General features: G+C 47.2%; 5 protein-coding genes and 2 non-coding genes; 3 read left to right on the top strand and 4 right to left on the bottom strand.

Moving 5' to 3' along the window:
• The first annotated feature begins 26 nt into the window (after nucleotides 1-26).
• CNAG_12647 lies at nucleotides 27-3,693 on the top strand. XR_001045953.1 has 7 exons: nucleotides 27-53; nucleotides 108-168; nucleotides 230-314; nucleotides 372-451; nucleotides 515-657; nucleotides 710-798; nucleotides 856-3,693. It is a non-coding gene; the product is annotated as a hypothetical RNA (non-coding RNA).
• CNAG_06672 (formate dehydrogenase) lies at nucleotides 302-2,569 on the bottom strand. XM_012195381.1 has 13 exons: nucleotides 2,209-2,569; nucleotides 2,119-2,149; nucleotides 1,978-2,059; nucleotides 1,846-1,906; nucleotides 1,686-1,792; nucleotides 1,548-1,628; nucleotides 1,256-1,485; nucleotides 1,128-1,204; nucleotides 911-1,073; nucleotides 841-849; nucleotides 708-788; nucleotides 533-651; nucleotides 302-469 (listed from the first exon to the last, which is right to left on the bottom strand). The coding sequence occupies exons 1-13, from the start codon at nucleotides 2,215-2,217 to the stop codon at nucleotides 398-400; spliced, it is 1,122 nt and encodes a 373-aa protein (XP_012050771.1). The 5' UTR covers nucleotides 2,218-2,569; the 3' UTR covers nucleotides 302-397.
• CNAG_12646 lies at nucleotides 3,388-3,857 on the bottom strand. XR_001045952.1 has 1 exon: nucleotides 3,388-3,857. It is a non-coding gene; the product is annotated as a hypothetical RNA (non-coding RNA).
• A 182-nt stretch (nucleotides 3,858-4,039) lies between these two features.
• On the bottom strand, nucleotides 4,040-7,982 carry CNAG_06671 (TKL protein kinase). XM_012194923.1 has 9 exons: nucleotides 7,164-7,982; nucleotides 6,929-7,113; nucleotides 5,715-6,878; nucleotides 5,273-5,661; nucleotides 5,153-5,220; nucleotides 5,047-5,105; nucleotides 4,908-4,997; nucleotides 4,517-4,855; nucleotides 4,040-4,460 (listed from the first exon to the last, which is right to left on the bottom strand). The coding sequence occupies exons 1-9, from the start codon at nucleotides 7,609-7,611 to the stop codon at nucleotides 4,251-4,253; spliced, it is 2,952 nt and encodes a 983-aa protein (XP_012050313.1). The 5' UTR covers nucleotides 7,612-7,982; the 3' UTR covers nucleotides 4,040-4,250.
• Nucleotides 7,975-9,583, top strand: CNAG_06670 (HIV Tat-specific factor 1; the record flags this gene model as incomplete). XM_012194922.1 has 6 exons in its annotated part: nucleotides 7,975-8,211; nucleotides 8,262-8,324; nucleotides 8,377-8,909; nucleotides 8,957-9,179; nucleotides 9,231-9,329; nucleotides 9,382-9,583. The coding sequence occupies 6 exons, from the start codon at nucleotides 7,975-7,977 to the stop codon at nucleotides 9,532-9,534; spliced, it is 1,308 nt and encodes a 435-aa protein (XP_012050312.1). The 3' UTR covers nucleotides 9,535-9,583.
• CNAG_06669 (hypothetical protein) lies at nucleotides 9,513-10,426 on the bottom strand. XM_012195380.1 has 6 exons: nucleotides 10,214-10,426; nucleotides 10,048-10,142; nucleotides 9,980-9,984; nucleotides 9,882-9,927; nucleotides 9,776-9,829; nucleotides 9,513-9,717 (listed from the first exon to the last, which is right to left on the bottom strand). Exons 1-6 carry the CDS (start codon nucleotides 10,242-10,244, stop codon nucleotides 9,604-9,606), a joined length of 345 nt encoding a protein of 114 aa, XP_012050770.1. The 5' UTR covers nucleotides 10,245-10,426; the 3' UTR covers nucleotides 9,513-9,603.
• Nucleotides 10,427-10,636: 210 nt separating this feature from the next.
• Nucleotides 10,637-12,306, top strand: CNAG_06668 (mitochondrial protein). XM_012195379.1 has 6 exons: nucleotides 10,637-10,699; nucleotides 10,775-11,215; nucleotides 11,276-11,652; nucleotides 11,709-11,806; nucleotides 11,863-11,976; nucleotides 12,030-12,306. Exons 2-6 carry the CDS (start codon nucleotides 11,210-11,212, stop codon nucleotides 12,149-12,151), a joined length of 717 nt encoding a protein of 238 aa, XP_012050769.1. The 5' UTR covers nucleotides 10,637-10,699; nucleotides 10,775-11,209; the 3' UTR covers nucleotides 12,152-12,306.
• The last annotated feature ends 49 nt before the right edge of the window (nucleotides 12,307-12,355 follow it).

Genomic DNA, 12,355 nt, shown 5'->3' with positions numbered 1-12,355 from the left:
TTTTTAAGTTTACTCCTTATTCCGCATGTGCTTCATCTTTTTAAAACTAGTTTGTACGCCTGCTGAAGTTGAATCATACTGCAACTTATGTGATTCCTTCGGTCTAGGTCGTTTACCGTCGTTCTCTAACTTTCTCCAGCAATTTTACAGATACAAAAACTCACCATGGTATCGTTATTTATTATGTCATCGAATAGAGTGTGAGCTGATGAAGGTGGGCTAATAAAAGAAGCTTTTCAGACTGATTATGCCGATGTGGATCTCATAAGATTTACCAAAACAATACGATACCAAAAGAGTACTTTTGGACAGCCGTAATTCATTCAATTCATTCTTCTTACATGTTCAGTCTGGCTGAAGTCCAAAACAAGTGACAAAGCGGAGTAAAAATACGCATTTACTTGGCTGCCTTCACCTGGCTCTGCTCCTTCTTCTTCTCGGCTCGGTTACCGTAAGATTTGCTTGCGTACTAAGTATGTCTTATTAACCGTAGCTCTTACATATCATACATCAGCAAAACTGCAAAACTCACATCACCGTTGGTAACGATCAAGTTGACAGGGTCCTGCTCCTCGCCAGCAAAGTAACGCCTGATGATTTCCTTGGTACCTTCAGCATATCTGGTTTGAGCATCAAGAGTTGTACCCGAGTCTGAAAGTCCGTCAATACACATGACCCAATAACATTCACAGATAATAACCACTTACAGTGGGGAACCATGCCGTTACCCCCGCCTAGAGGATTGGCCATGTGCCTCCAGGGATGATCCTTGGGGGCGGGCTGAACGTCTACAAGGCAGTCAGTACAGTTAGTCATTTATGTATGAATTCCACTGCTTACCCCAGACATCTACAGTTACCCGATATCATCAATCTCAATATTCCACAAATGATGATATTTCAGTGCTTACCTCCAGCGTAACCTCGGAGATGGCCAGACTCCAAAGCCTTCTTGACGGCATTGCGGTCACAAATGGCGCCTCGAGCAGTGTTGACCAACCAAGAACCAGGCTTCATCTTGCTGATGAGTTCTTCGTTGAAGAGACCACGAGTCTTCTCGTGGAGAGGGCAGTTCTATACCAGAAGGTTTCAATGATTATTTGGATTGGAATATGCGAAAAGACTTACGATGGTGATGATATCACATTGCGCGAGCATGTCTTCAAGCTTCTCCACTCGTCGAGCCTTGATAGCCTTGGCCGCCTCTGGAATTTACAGATGAGCTAGTCCTGGTGATAACACGGGTTTAAACTCACCAGAGGGGAGGTCAGTGTAATCGAACCACAGAAGCTCCTTGCATTCGAAGGGTTGCAATCGCTGCAGGACTCGGTATCCGATCCGACCACAGCCTACGGTACCGACAACCTTACCCTCGAGGTCAAAGGCGTTACGAGCGATGTTGGCAACGTTCCAGTCATCGGCTTGGATTTGCTCATGAGCTGGAACAAAGTTGCGAACCAAAAGCAAGATGGACATTATCACATGTCTATCAAGATTGGTCAGTCTGTTAATGAGCGATACCAATGAAAAAATCTTGCAAAGACGTACTCGGCAACCGACACGACGTTGGAGCCGGAAACCTCAGCAACAGTGATCTTCCTCTTGTTGGCAGCTTCAAGGTCAATGTGGCTATAATTTGATGCCATGAGCTTTCCATTCCACAAGGGGAAATGCCATTGGACTTACTCAGATCCAACACCAGCGGTTACACAAAGTTTGAGCTTAGGAGCCTTCTCCATGAGTTCAGCGGTTAGGTAGCCAGGGTGGAAAGGGGTGGTGATGAGAATCTCCGTCTACAGGGGTGGCAGATCAGGTCTTGCCATGTCAGCCATAATGTGATACTCACGTCGGGAAGGTGCTTCTGGAACTCGGAGTCGGGACCTTCCTTGTCAGCAGTGACAATAAATCTGAGATAGAATGCATGGTCAGCCAAAGCGGCTCTCGTAACTTGCCATCTCAGAAGTCACCGAACACTTACTCATGGCCTTCTTTCTTGAGCCAATCAGCAAAGCCTAGTCTGTTTTCGACGGTACCGAGGAGTTTGCTTTCCTCTTCGGCAGCTAAACACACCAGTCAGCCGTGAGTTTCTTGCCAGAAAGGATTGAGAAAGAGTACACACCCTTCCCTCCAGAGTAGAGAATCGCGAGAACCTGCCATGGGCCACATGATCAGTATATACGTCAAAGAAGAGGATCTTAGCACTACTCACTTTGACCATTTGGAAAGTGTCGTTCTGTTGTTGATGTTATCGAGAGTAATTTATTGGGATCGAAGCGAAATTTGAATCTGTGGTGGATGGGTCAGAAGAGGATTTCTCACCCTGCTTTTATACATTTCTCGAGAATATTTTGACATGGAGTGTGACAGCTGATGAGACTTCCAAATAACCGAGATCTTTTGGCCCCGGCTACTATCCCAAGCTTTTGACGAGTTTACGAACAAGAAGATCACAACAACCGACGTAACCACAAAGACTGGACGGATAACAAACTACCGATAGCTGGAGGGGGCTACGCCATGCGGCGGTCCATTAACGTAGCTGCTGCATGTATGCGCGATTTTTGGCCTCGGAATAGTCAACTACACAACGAACTGCTACTGCATTTCTCGTGCGAGAGACTACTTGCCGCATCATCATGCGTGGCCTGAGATAGTTGCGCCTTTGTGGGGAGAACCGACGGACGTGGGAGGACTTACGTACGGCTATGACCTATACTCGGCCATCAGTTGGTGCCTAAGTGCCTGTTTCGCGTCAGTAATCATGCTCCACCCACCATTTTTACATGCGTCTCTTAGCCGCCGGCCGCGTTCCCCATGATCATATTTGAGATTCGTTCATGAGGACTCCCAATAATGATTAATAGATTGAGATTTATCTCAAATGTTTTCCTACTACTATTCCACCGAGGGAGCGAGCGAGTAACATCGCGCGAGTAATATTCAACTGCAAGCGACGTGGTACAAGTGAGCATGGGTGCCCTAGAATCATGGAAAAAGACTCAGATTCAAGCATGCGATGAGCGTCGTCAGAAATGAGAACATGTAATGAAGTATACATGGTGGCACGGCGTGGCCGCATTTCGTTCAACAAACCCACAATAACGAAGACCGCGACATCCTCCCTTCCACGCATAAATGCCTCGACTGAGAGCCTGCTAGAGCAGAACAAGAACATGGGCTATTGCTGCGGAGGAGATTACCATACGTATACTCTTCGTTATATGATTGAGCCCCGGAGACAATTACTGCTGGAGATGGCCAGTCACGATCTCCACGTTCAGATGGTGTTCTGTTGATTCTTAAATGTGTTTCTCCAGTCAACTAAGCTCAAAAGTGCTCCCCCATGCATCCAAATATAAGGTTTTCAGGTTGAAGAGGAGCAGAACAGCCAAAAAGCAAAGGAGATGTCATAACATATGATTTCTTCACCCCGTCTACAAGCTGGTGGGTATTTATTATGTTAAGGAGCTCATACCGACATAGGTTTACCGCGTTAACTCATACCACCTTTCTCTCAACGATGAAGCCCTGGAAGCCATGATCCGTAATTTCCGCAAATGGATGCCAGACCATAATCCGCTTTGGACATGCGTTGGCGTGACTTGGCTTGCATTTGACGACATGAGAGTTGAGATAGAGGTTCAAGCTTAAGCTCCGAAAGATAAGCAATAGAGATAATGGCTGTTGGAAAAATGAATGCACTGCCATACTGTTCGTTTTGGGCCGAAACATCGATTTAAGTATTGCTCATTGTTGCTGGCAAGTAAAGGGTGGATGGAATGTACAAGGAGGTTAGGATTTGAGAACCGGAGGCAGCTAAAGGTGATATTTGTTCAAGAAATGCGAACAGAAAGCAAAGAAGACGGAATGTTCCGTCGGAATTCGAATTCGACGGCCACAACTATCTAATAAGCGATGGCGGATATACACTCAGATTGGTAACCAGCAGGCCCATCAGATTCCGTACAAAGTAGCAACAACAAGATGAGCGAGAAGAGCTTCGTTCGTTACTCGAACATTACCCATATTTCAATTTGCAATCCGGCTGCAAATTGTAGACCATGCATTCGCTTTTTTCCCAACACAGAAAAAAAAACATGCCGATATATGTGCTCATGAAAGATCGCTGTTGTTGATTGGACACTACTATACACTACTCGCCCTATCGTTACATGTGAGACCATTAAGCCATCATCTTCGTCGTATTCGCAGAATTCAAACCGCATACTCCAAGAGCCGCCCATCAAATTCTCACTTGAGCTCTGCTAACATGCTCTCAAGATCGTGCACTACGTCTGTCATCGTCGGTCTTTCGGCAGGGTCTTGGTGCCACATCCTCTCCATCAGGTTCACCGGCTCAGATCCCCAATGCTTGCGCATTCCTGTCACAGGCGGACGGCGATGCTTCGTCCCAACAGCATCATAGATGTAATGTTCGTTATGTCCTTCCCAGGGGTATTTCTGCAATTCTAATCATTAGCGATTACCTGAGCAAGCGATAAATAGAAACAACGTACCTTCTCTCCAATCCATCCTGACATCATTTCCCAATACACCATCCCGGCTGAAAACACGTCTACTTTATAGTCATACCTAGGCGTCGGATGCCAAAGTTCAGGTGCTTGCCAGTTCACTGTCCCCACCAGACTTCTAATCATAGATCTAGTCGAGTTCTTCACACGTGCTAAGCCGAAATCTCCTACTTTGGCCACCCCAGAACGATTGATGAGGATATTGGAAGATTTGCAGTCTCGATGGATGATAGAAGGTTTGCGGGTGTGAAGATATTCTAGGCCCCGAGCGATGTCCAGCATAAGACTCAAAAGACGTTTCAGAGTGGGGCACGGGACGTTGCGCTAAGTGACCTATTAGTTCAAACGGGATGAGTAAGAAGTGAATAAGATTTACAATATAGTCGAACAGATCGCCATTCTCGCATAGCTCGCTAACGAGCATACATGGCACGTGGGTAGAGTCTTCGGGAATACAGATTCCCCTCTGTTCGATATAAGCAAGGATGCCCTCACTGGATAAAGAAGCGACTTACGAAGCGAACGATGTTTGGGTGACTGAATTCGGCAAGCAATTTCAACTCTCTTATGTCCACTACCGACTGTAAGCTTCTTTTGCTTCTAAAACTGGAAGTCACCTACTCTCACTCAAATGGCTTCTAAACTCAGAGATTGCCACCTTTCTGCCTCTAAACTTCCCGACGTATACACTATCGAACCAGTCAGAATTGTTTGCTCATGATTTTGAAAATGTCAACTCACTCTTTGAAGCCACCACTACCTATCTTCTCCAGCTTTGTCAAGTGGCTCGGTTTAATGACTGAATCTTCCAATCCCAATTCTTGCAGATCCAAGTTCAACTCTGCTTCTGTCCCCTTCTTTTCCTCTTCCACGTCACCTTCCTCACCTTTGGACAAAGGTGGCGTTTCGGGATCGTTGGCATGAACATGTGAGCGAAGAAGAACTGGCGTAGGTTTACCGGGTGCGTGAACGGCGGTGCCGATAGCGGGTACATGCTTATTGGACTTGAACTTGGATTTAGTTCTAGATTTAGATTTAGATTTAGACTTGCGTCGAGGCATCGCAGTACGGGGAGGAGAAGGCCGAGCGGTTGAGGTTGACGATGGATAAGAGCCCTTTTGCTCATCGCGCTAAATAGGGTTAACAAGTCCTCCATTTTTGAACATAATGGAAAGTTACTTACCCATTCTAATAGGGCCTTTGCCAATTGCGGCTTGGTGCCTCCGACTTCAATTCCTCGAGCTTCGCACATCTGCACTAACTCGTCACGCAATAACCTTATCAAGCTCGCCACCGTCGCTTCGCTCAAATCTATATCCGGTTCAGGCTCTCCATCTTCCTCGTCACTTTCATCCTCTTCATCCATGTCAGGGTCATTCCTCGCTTCCTGGAGAAGTTGGCGACGGCGATTCTGGATTGCACCGAAAGCCTTGCCGGAGCGGGTGGTGTGCACTGGCCGAGGAGTAGCTGCCTCCGTCTCAGTTGCGACGGATGGGGTGGGCGAGCCAACCATAGCAGAATCCTCGTCGAGTTTAGGGGTCGATAAACGAGAAGCGCGGCCCTTCCGTGGAGGAGTTGCCGGCTGTGGCATAGGCGTCCCTTCCTCCACGCCAATATCCTTGTCCTCATCCATTTCCATATCTTCATCTTCCGTACCGCTTTCACCACCCTGCATCCGCTGGATGGCCTTCTTCTTGGCTCCCCTCGTAGGAAGGCTTTTTGGCGATCTTTGCCCGCTCACTGGGGCCATATCAATGTCGCTACCATGCTTCGAAAGGCTCGCCTGCGAGATGGATATGCTTCTCAACTTTCTTCCTTTTGGATGGGGCGGCTCTTCTTCCACTTCAGTGGCTTCCGCATCAGCCTCTTCGGCATCATCTTCAAAGTCGGTAATGTCCGTTGAGGGTTCTTTCATAAAGCTTTTTCTTCCTCCCACCCCTCTAGGCCGTAATCGTTTTACTATGGGCGTAGATTCGTTTACATCATCATCAGAGTCAGATAACTCAGTAAGTTCACTCTCGTCGCCGTTCTCGCTTTTACCATTGACTTTTTTAGCCAGCTGGGCTCTTACTCGTCTGGATCTTGCCTCCGACTTGGTATGGCGTTTAGTCAAAGTACGAGTTGGACGTGAGGGGCGTGGCTGCCGACGAACGATGGGCGTTTCTAATCGGACGCGTGACCTTGTACGAGGTCGCGGTTTTGGAGTCACATCTGGCGATGATGACTCTACAAGTGGGGAGGACGGTGGAGGTGTAGCGGGAATAGGGGAAAGTGTAGATTGTCGGCGAATAAGTCGATTTGGGGATGAGGGAAGCGGCGAAATAAGACGCCGTGTTTGATGCTTTCGCTATGATCCAGTCAGTCGTGAAGGCAGAAAATCTCGCGTGATTAACGTACGGCAGCAATAAGACCATCAACAAGCTCTTTCTTACCCATATCACCAATCGTTTCATCTTCGTTCATGTCGTCTGGAATGTCTTCACTATCCCATATACCGGCTACCTTCCATAATCTCACCAGTTCAGCTTTCCGTAATCTATGTAATGCCGTTGATGGTGCATAATGGATCAAATTTCGGTCGCCTGATAGACAATTGTTAATAAAGTCGCTGTATGCCAATATAACGACTCACCCTCGGCGATGAAGTCTGGCTCCCATTCATCTTCAGTGGTTTCCACCCAGCTGTCCTCAGTTGATAATGACCCGGCTCTTGACCGTTTTCGCTTTTTTGGGCTAGGGACATCTTCATCGTCCTGTCCGTTTGATAGCGAGTCGGCCGAAACCTTGCCGTTACTTTTTTGTCTGACAGGTCTCGATTGTGAACGCGATCGACTGGTTCTGCCAGCCGGTGCGCTAGAAGACTCGCCCCTTTTCATAATGGCTTTTTCTAGATCATCTTCCAGCTCATTAGTATAGCCTTGTCCAGCCTCGTTATGGCTCGCCACGAAGGTTGTAACCCCTAAACGGCGTTTCTTTGGTGGATGACGATGATATAAAGTATGCCTGGCTATAAGAGGAGATGCGGTCTTTCGAGGTGAACTAACAAAGTGTTGAGACCTTGTTCTCTGTAGTCGATCCATCTCGCCCCAAGGAATGGAGATGATGTTGGACTACTTCCTGGCGACAACTCCTTTTTACAAGCCACGATGAATTGGGCGAGAAGATGACGAGCCGTACGCCGACGAACCGCAAATCCTTGGGTATATTGTAGTTTTAGATGGTTTCTGGGTCTTTTGTGTCCGTTCTTTTTCGTATATGTGTTTTCTCCCTGGCTACATATCAGCCATGTTGCCGGAAGAGTTGACCAATCGAGAAGACCCGGAGAATCAGTGGAGTGAATTCTTTACGTGACGGAGAAAAGTACCGACGAGTGACGATGCAAAGGAGGGGGTTGCGCCACGTGAGATTAACGTGGATCTCGCGTGGCTTATCCTACCATCGTCATGGCCCTCACGCCGTCGCGGAACAGAATCAATCGAACTATCGTTTGCTCTCTTCAGATATTGAGCGGTCTATACATTTACGCGCCACTATTTGGTAGAATGCCATCAAACGCCCCAATACCCGGCCAGTTCGAGCAGGACACTCGAGTCTCTTTTGACAAAGTTTCCGGCAAGTGGCAGTACGAAGATGATGAAGGCACAGAACATGAATGGAATGGCACTGCTTGGATCCCCATTGTAGGTAATCTGTAGCCCCATATCAAACAAGGACTGAGTCTTCTGTATAGATTGATGATGAGCTTGTAAGGGCACAGCAAGCAGCGTACTCGGTACCTGGTGTAGACGAATCAGTAGGTCGGTTATCAATCGTAAAGAATTAAATTCTCATCAACCTATTGATAGACACCTTCTAACGCGGCGATCGCAAGAGAAGAACGTCGTAACAAGAAGCGTAAGAAGGGAGAAAAGGATTATACCTCAAATACCTCCAACGCCCCTGCTACGGCCGATACTTCCAGACCTGCTCCTGCCCCATCTGCACCCAAGAAGACTGGTGTTTGGGTCACAAATCTTCCGCCAAACACCACCGTTCAGAAGCTTGCCGATGTCTTCTCCAAGGCCGGTGTCTTGCATATTGATGATGAAGGCAATCCTCGTATTAAGATGTACTATGATGACGAAGGGAACTTCAAAGGCGAAGCTTGGGTTGTATATTTCAAGGAAGGCAGTGTGGACCTTGCCATCACACTATTGGATGACACCGAGCTTGAGTTGGGTGCTGGGTACCCACCTATGAGGGTCAAAGTCGCAGAATATTTTAAAGATCAGGATAAGGGAAAGGATAAGGAGAAGAAAGAGAAAATTGAAGGAGAAAAGAAGAGATTGACGGCCGAAGAAAAGCAAAAAATGAGCAAGAGGATGAAGACTCTTCAAAGGTGCGTGATTAGTTCCTTATGATCTGGGTTGTCCTGACTGTATGTAGCAAAATCACGTGGCGCTCGGATGACGAGTCTGACGATCCCGCTGCTCCTCTCGGAGGTGCTCCTGCCCCGACTAACAATCGTTTCGCTCGTGTAGTCGTGTTGAAGGGAATGTTCGTCCTTGAGGAATTAGAAAAAGATCCTGCGTTATTGCTAGAGCTGAAAGAGGAGGTCAGAGAAGAAGCAGCGACGCTTGGCCAAGTCACGAGTGTTATCTTGTATGATGTGGGTTACTACATGTTGACAGATGATTTCGATGCTTACAATAAACCATAGAAAGAGGAAGACGGTGTAATGACCATCAAATTCAAGGAACCCGTGTCAGCGCAGGCGTGTGTAGCGAAGATGAACAACCGATATTTCGACGGTCGAGTGGTACGTCTGGCTTATGATCCTTTCCTTAATGTCGCTAACACATTCAACTCAGATCTACGCCGGTCTCTATAACGGGAAGGAAAGATTCAAAAAATCTGGTGGACGGACGTTTGACGAAGATAATGATGAGGAAGAGAAGGAGCGACTGGACAACTTTGCGCACTGGCTGGTGGAGGGCGAGGATGAAGAAGCCGCCAAGAAGTAAATACGAGTTTATAGTTGTAGGATGCATTTATTCTTCTGTTCCAGGCCCACCATCCGCTTCTTTTATTATTTATGCTTTGGATGAGGACTCTTTGGCGAGGATCTCCTCGACCCGCTTGACTTTCCCATCGTTTCCTCCAGAGGCGATACTCTTGTCCGTTCGAGTACCAATCCTGATATCGGTCTAAAGCTCATTGTCAGTTTGTTTAAAGACATAGAGAATGACGTATACCAAGACATACAGCAATTCTAGGGGTACCCATGGCGTGTACGGCCTTGTGGCAGTCTCCGATCGCCTGTACCTATTATGTCAACAGGGCGCTGCAAGTGAAGGCAAGCAATACGCACCTTCATAACTTGGTCCCATGGACCTTCAACGTTAGTCCCGTACCCGCTTTAATCTTCTCAGCCTTCGATCCGTCAGGTTCTTTTGGCAACAGACTTACTGTAACTATGACGATAAATGAGCATTAGACAAACAAACAATGCTTTGCAAGCAACAAGACCAACGTACCTTGTATTCCAATCCAGACTTCTCAAGAACTTTCTGGCATTCTGCGATCTGAGGGCCAACAGAAGGAACAGGAAGACCCATGGGGATGAGACAGACTAGGATCAAACAGAGAAACAGACACTCAGTGAGCGAGAGAACGAAGAGCAGATAGCAGCAACTGTCTCACAGTCAGCGATGGCGTAGAGCTGGTCGGACATCTTTGAAGTTTGTATTGTCTCTGCGTGCAGCTGATGCTAATTTTTGGCAAAGTGATAGTAAAGTGAGCGTTTCTCGCCAAAGCCGACTCGGATCATCGAAAACTAGACCATGAAGCCGGTGTCGGCTCTCGCCGGCCTCTTGTTATTATTAAATCAAACAATCAAACAAGCCTGGTCTAATAAGGAAAGAAACCCTGTGCCACTTTCCCTCCCCCCCTTGCTGCTTCCCATCATGTCATTCATACGTCCTCGCACGACCATCTTCCCCTTTGGATCACCTTCATGCAGAAATCAGAGACCGCATCTTCGACATCGTGGCCGAAATCACTACCTGTCATAACATATCAAGCAAAAATTTAAATAAATTTCCCTTCTCCTATTCAATGCACACGAGCTGCATGTTTAATTACGGTTACGATGTAAGCACTAAGGCTTAAGCATATCTCAAATGTTTCGTGAGTATAGCGTGACGGACCATGTTGATATCTCAAAGAAAGAACGGATGAAGCGGAAGGACTGATATCTCAAAGGAAAAACAGGATCTCAAATAATGATATCGTTCAACATCTCAAAGAATTAAGGCGTTGATATCAAATCTTGATGCTCCCCATCATTCGGTGGGGATTGGCCGACGGCCGGGTGACGGACGGAGTGGTCGCGTCCGTGTAGATTGGAGTATGACGAAAGTTGTTGCGGGGTGGGGTTTAACTTTTGGAGACCCGCTGGGCATGACGACATCGACGACTCTCCCATAATCAGGCGAGGAAAGTGCGATGATAATGGACGAAAAAGATCATCTGCCATAGCTTTATAGCAACGGGTTCTAAAAATCCCTCATATTCATTCGCATAGTCTTATATTCGCATGCTAGCTATATAAGGACCCCATCTCTGTTGGCACTTACAGCCCATTCGATTACTCGATCAATTGCCCATACCCATCAATAGAATTAATCGTCTGCTATCATGAAGGTGAGTTTTCCCACGACATGACCATAGTCAACATGCGCATTTCTGACTTCCATTTGATAGTCCCCCACTTCCACTTCCACTCAAGATGACATGAAAGCCTACTACAATGAAGCTCTGAAAGGTGGTTTTCGAGGAGCGTTGCTTGCTGCCGCCATCACGGGAACATCATACTTCGTTTTTGCTAAGCGTTCACCCACATTTCGCTCTTTACCCCTCCCTGCGAAGGCCTTTGGCGGAGTAGTCATTAGTATTCCTTGCATGTTCATCTGCGCCGAGAGAGCTGCTCTGGCGTATGAGCGGGCGCAATGGTCTGGTGTCGGTCAGAAGGAGATTGAGCGCAACATAGAGAGGCAGTCAGAAAAGTGGGGGAAAATGACACAAATGGAAAAGGCCAAGAACTGGGTCGGAAATCACAAATACAGTCTTATTAGTGCTGCGTGGGTGTATTCTAATTGATCCAAAGGTGTTCTCTACTGACTGCTGGGTCGCTTAGTTGGGTCGGATCATTGGGTTTAGCGTTCGGCATCGTCGCCAGAAACCCTTATCAGACTACAGCTCAGAAGGTAGTGCAAGCCCGTATGTGGGCTCAAGGCGAGTGAAAAAGGGTTGTCCAGAATGTTTAACCCATTCCTAATACTTTGCTCTAGGCCTCACTGTTGGACTCTTAGTCGGAGGTGCCTTATTGGCCGGTGCCAACTCCAGTCCCTCCGATGAGTATAGTAAAAAGAGGGAAGGTGACCACTCATGGCGAGACATCCTCGGTAAGTCATTGTTATCGAGCTGATACTCGATGAGATCTAATGTTCTTCCGCAGAACTTGATGAACACTTGACTCAAGAGGAGCGTGCCCAGCTGCATGGGAATACCGACCCTAAGAAATTGAAGGAAATTCATGAGGCAGCGCTCAAAAGAAAAGCTGCGGTTGGCAAGGTATAGACTGGTGCCTCCATGGTCCATTATTGGTACATTAGGAGGAGGATGAACGAGAAGGTAGACTTGAATATGTGGACTTCGATCCAGAACGTACCCCAGTAGCATGCGAACAGCTTTGACAATCACCCCTACCTATGTAACTTATGCTTTTAAGAGCAGTATGGCCAGCCGGCCAACGAACGTCGTTCATTTTTTGACCATATGATC

The sequence above is a fragment of the Cryptococcus neoformans genome, chromosome 7 (assembly GCF_000149245.1).
Source record: "Cryptococcus neoformans var. grubii H99 chromosome 7, complete sequence".
In the NCBI taxonomy this organism is placed as follows: Eukaryota; Fungi; Basidiomycota; class Tremellomycetes; order Tremellales; family Cryptococcaceae; genus Cryptococcus; species Cryptococcus neoformans.
The sequence above is the reverse complement of the archived record's forward strand: the minus strand, read 5'-3'. Positions and strand labels throughout refer to the sequence as shown.

Bases quoted from the DNA above. Each gene is read 5' to 3' on its own strand.
- CNAG_06668 (XM_012195379.1), top strand. The intron at 11,807-11,862 runs GCGAGTGAAAAA...ACTTTGCTCTAG, and splicing joins AGCCCGTATGTGGGCTCAAG to GCCTCACTGTTGGACTCTTA. The intron at 11,977-12,029 runs GTAAGTCATTGT...GTTCTTCCGCAG, and splicing joins CTCATGGCGAGACATCCTCG to AACTTGATGAACACTTGACT.
- CNAG_06669 (XM_012195380.1), bottom strand. From the start codon at position 10,244: ATGTCCGACCAGCTCTACGCCATCGCTGACT. The intron at 10,143-10,213 runs GTGAGACAGTTG...GTTTGATCCTAG, and splicing joins GCTCTACGCCATCGCTGACT to TCTGTCTCATCCCCATGGGT. The intron at 9,830-9,881 runs GTGCGTATTGCT...TAATAGGTACAG, and splicing joins CATGGGACCAAGTTATGAAG to GCGATCGGAGACTGCCACAA.
- CNAG_06671 (XM_012194923.1), bottom strand. From the start codon at position 7,611: ATGGATCGACTACAGAGAACAAGGTCTCAACACTTTGTTAGTTCACCT. The intron at 4,998-5,046 runs GTAAGTCGCTTC...TATATCGAACAG, and splicing joins ACCCAAACATCGTTCGCTTC to AGGGGAATCTGTATTCCCGA. The intron at 4,461-4,516 runs GTACGTTGTTTC...TTAGAATTGCAG, and splicing joins CAGGATGGATTGGAGAGAAG to AAATACCCCTGGGAAGGACA.
- CNAG_06672 (XM_012195381.1), bottom strand. The intron at 1,486-1,547 runs GTACGTCTTTGC...CAATCTTGATAG, and splicing joins AACGTCGTGTCGGTTGCCGA to ACATGTGATAATGTCCATCT. The intron at 470-532 runs GTGAGTTTTGCA...AGACATACTTAG, and splicing joins TGATCGTTACCAACGGTGAT to TACGCAAGCAAATCTTACGG.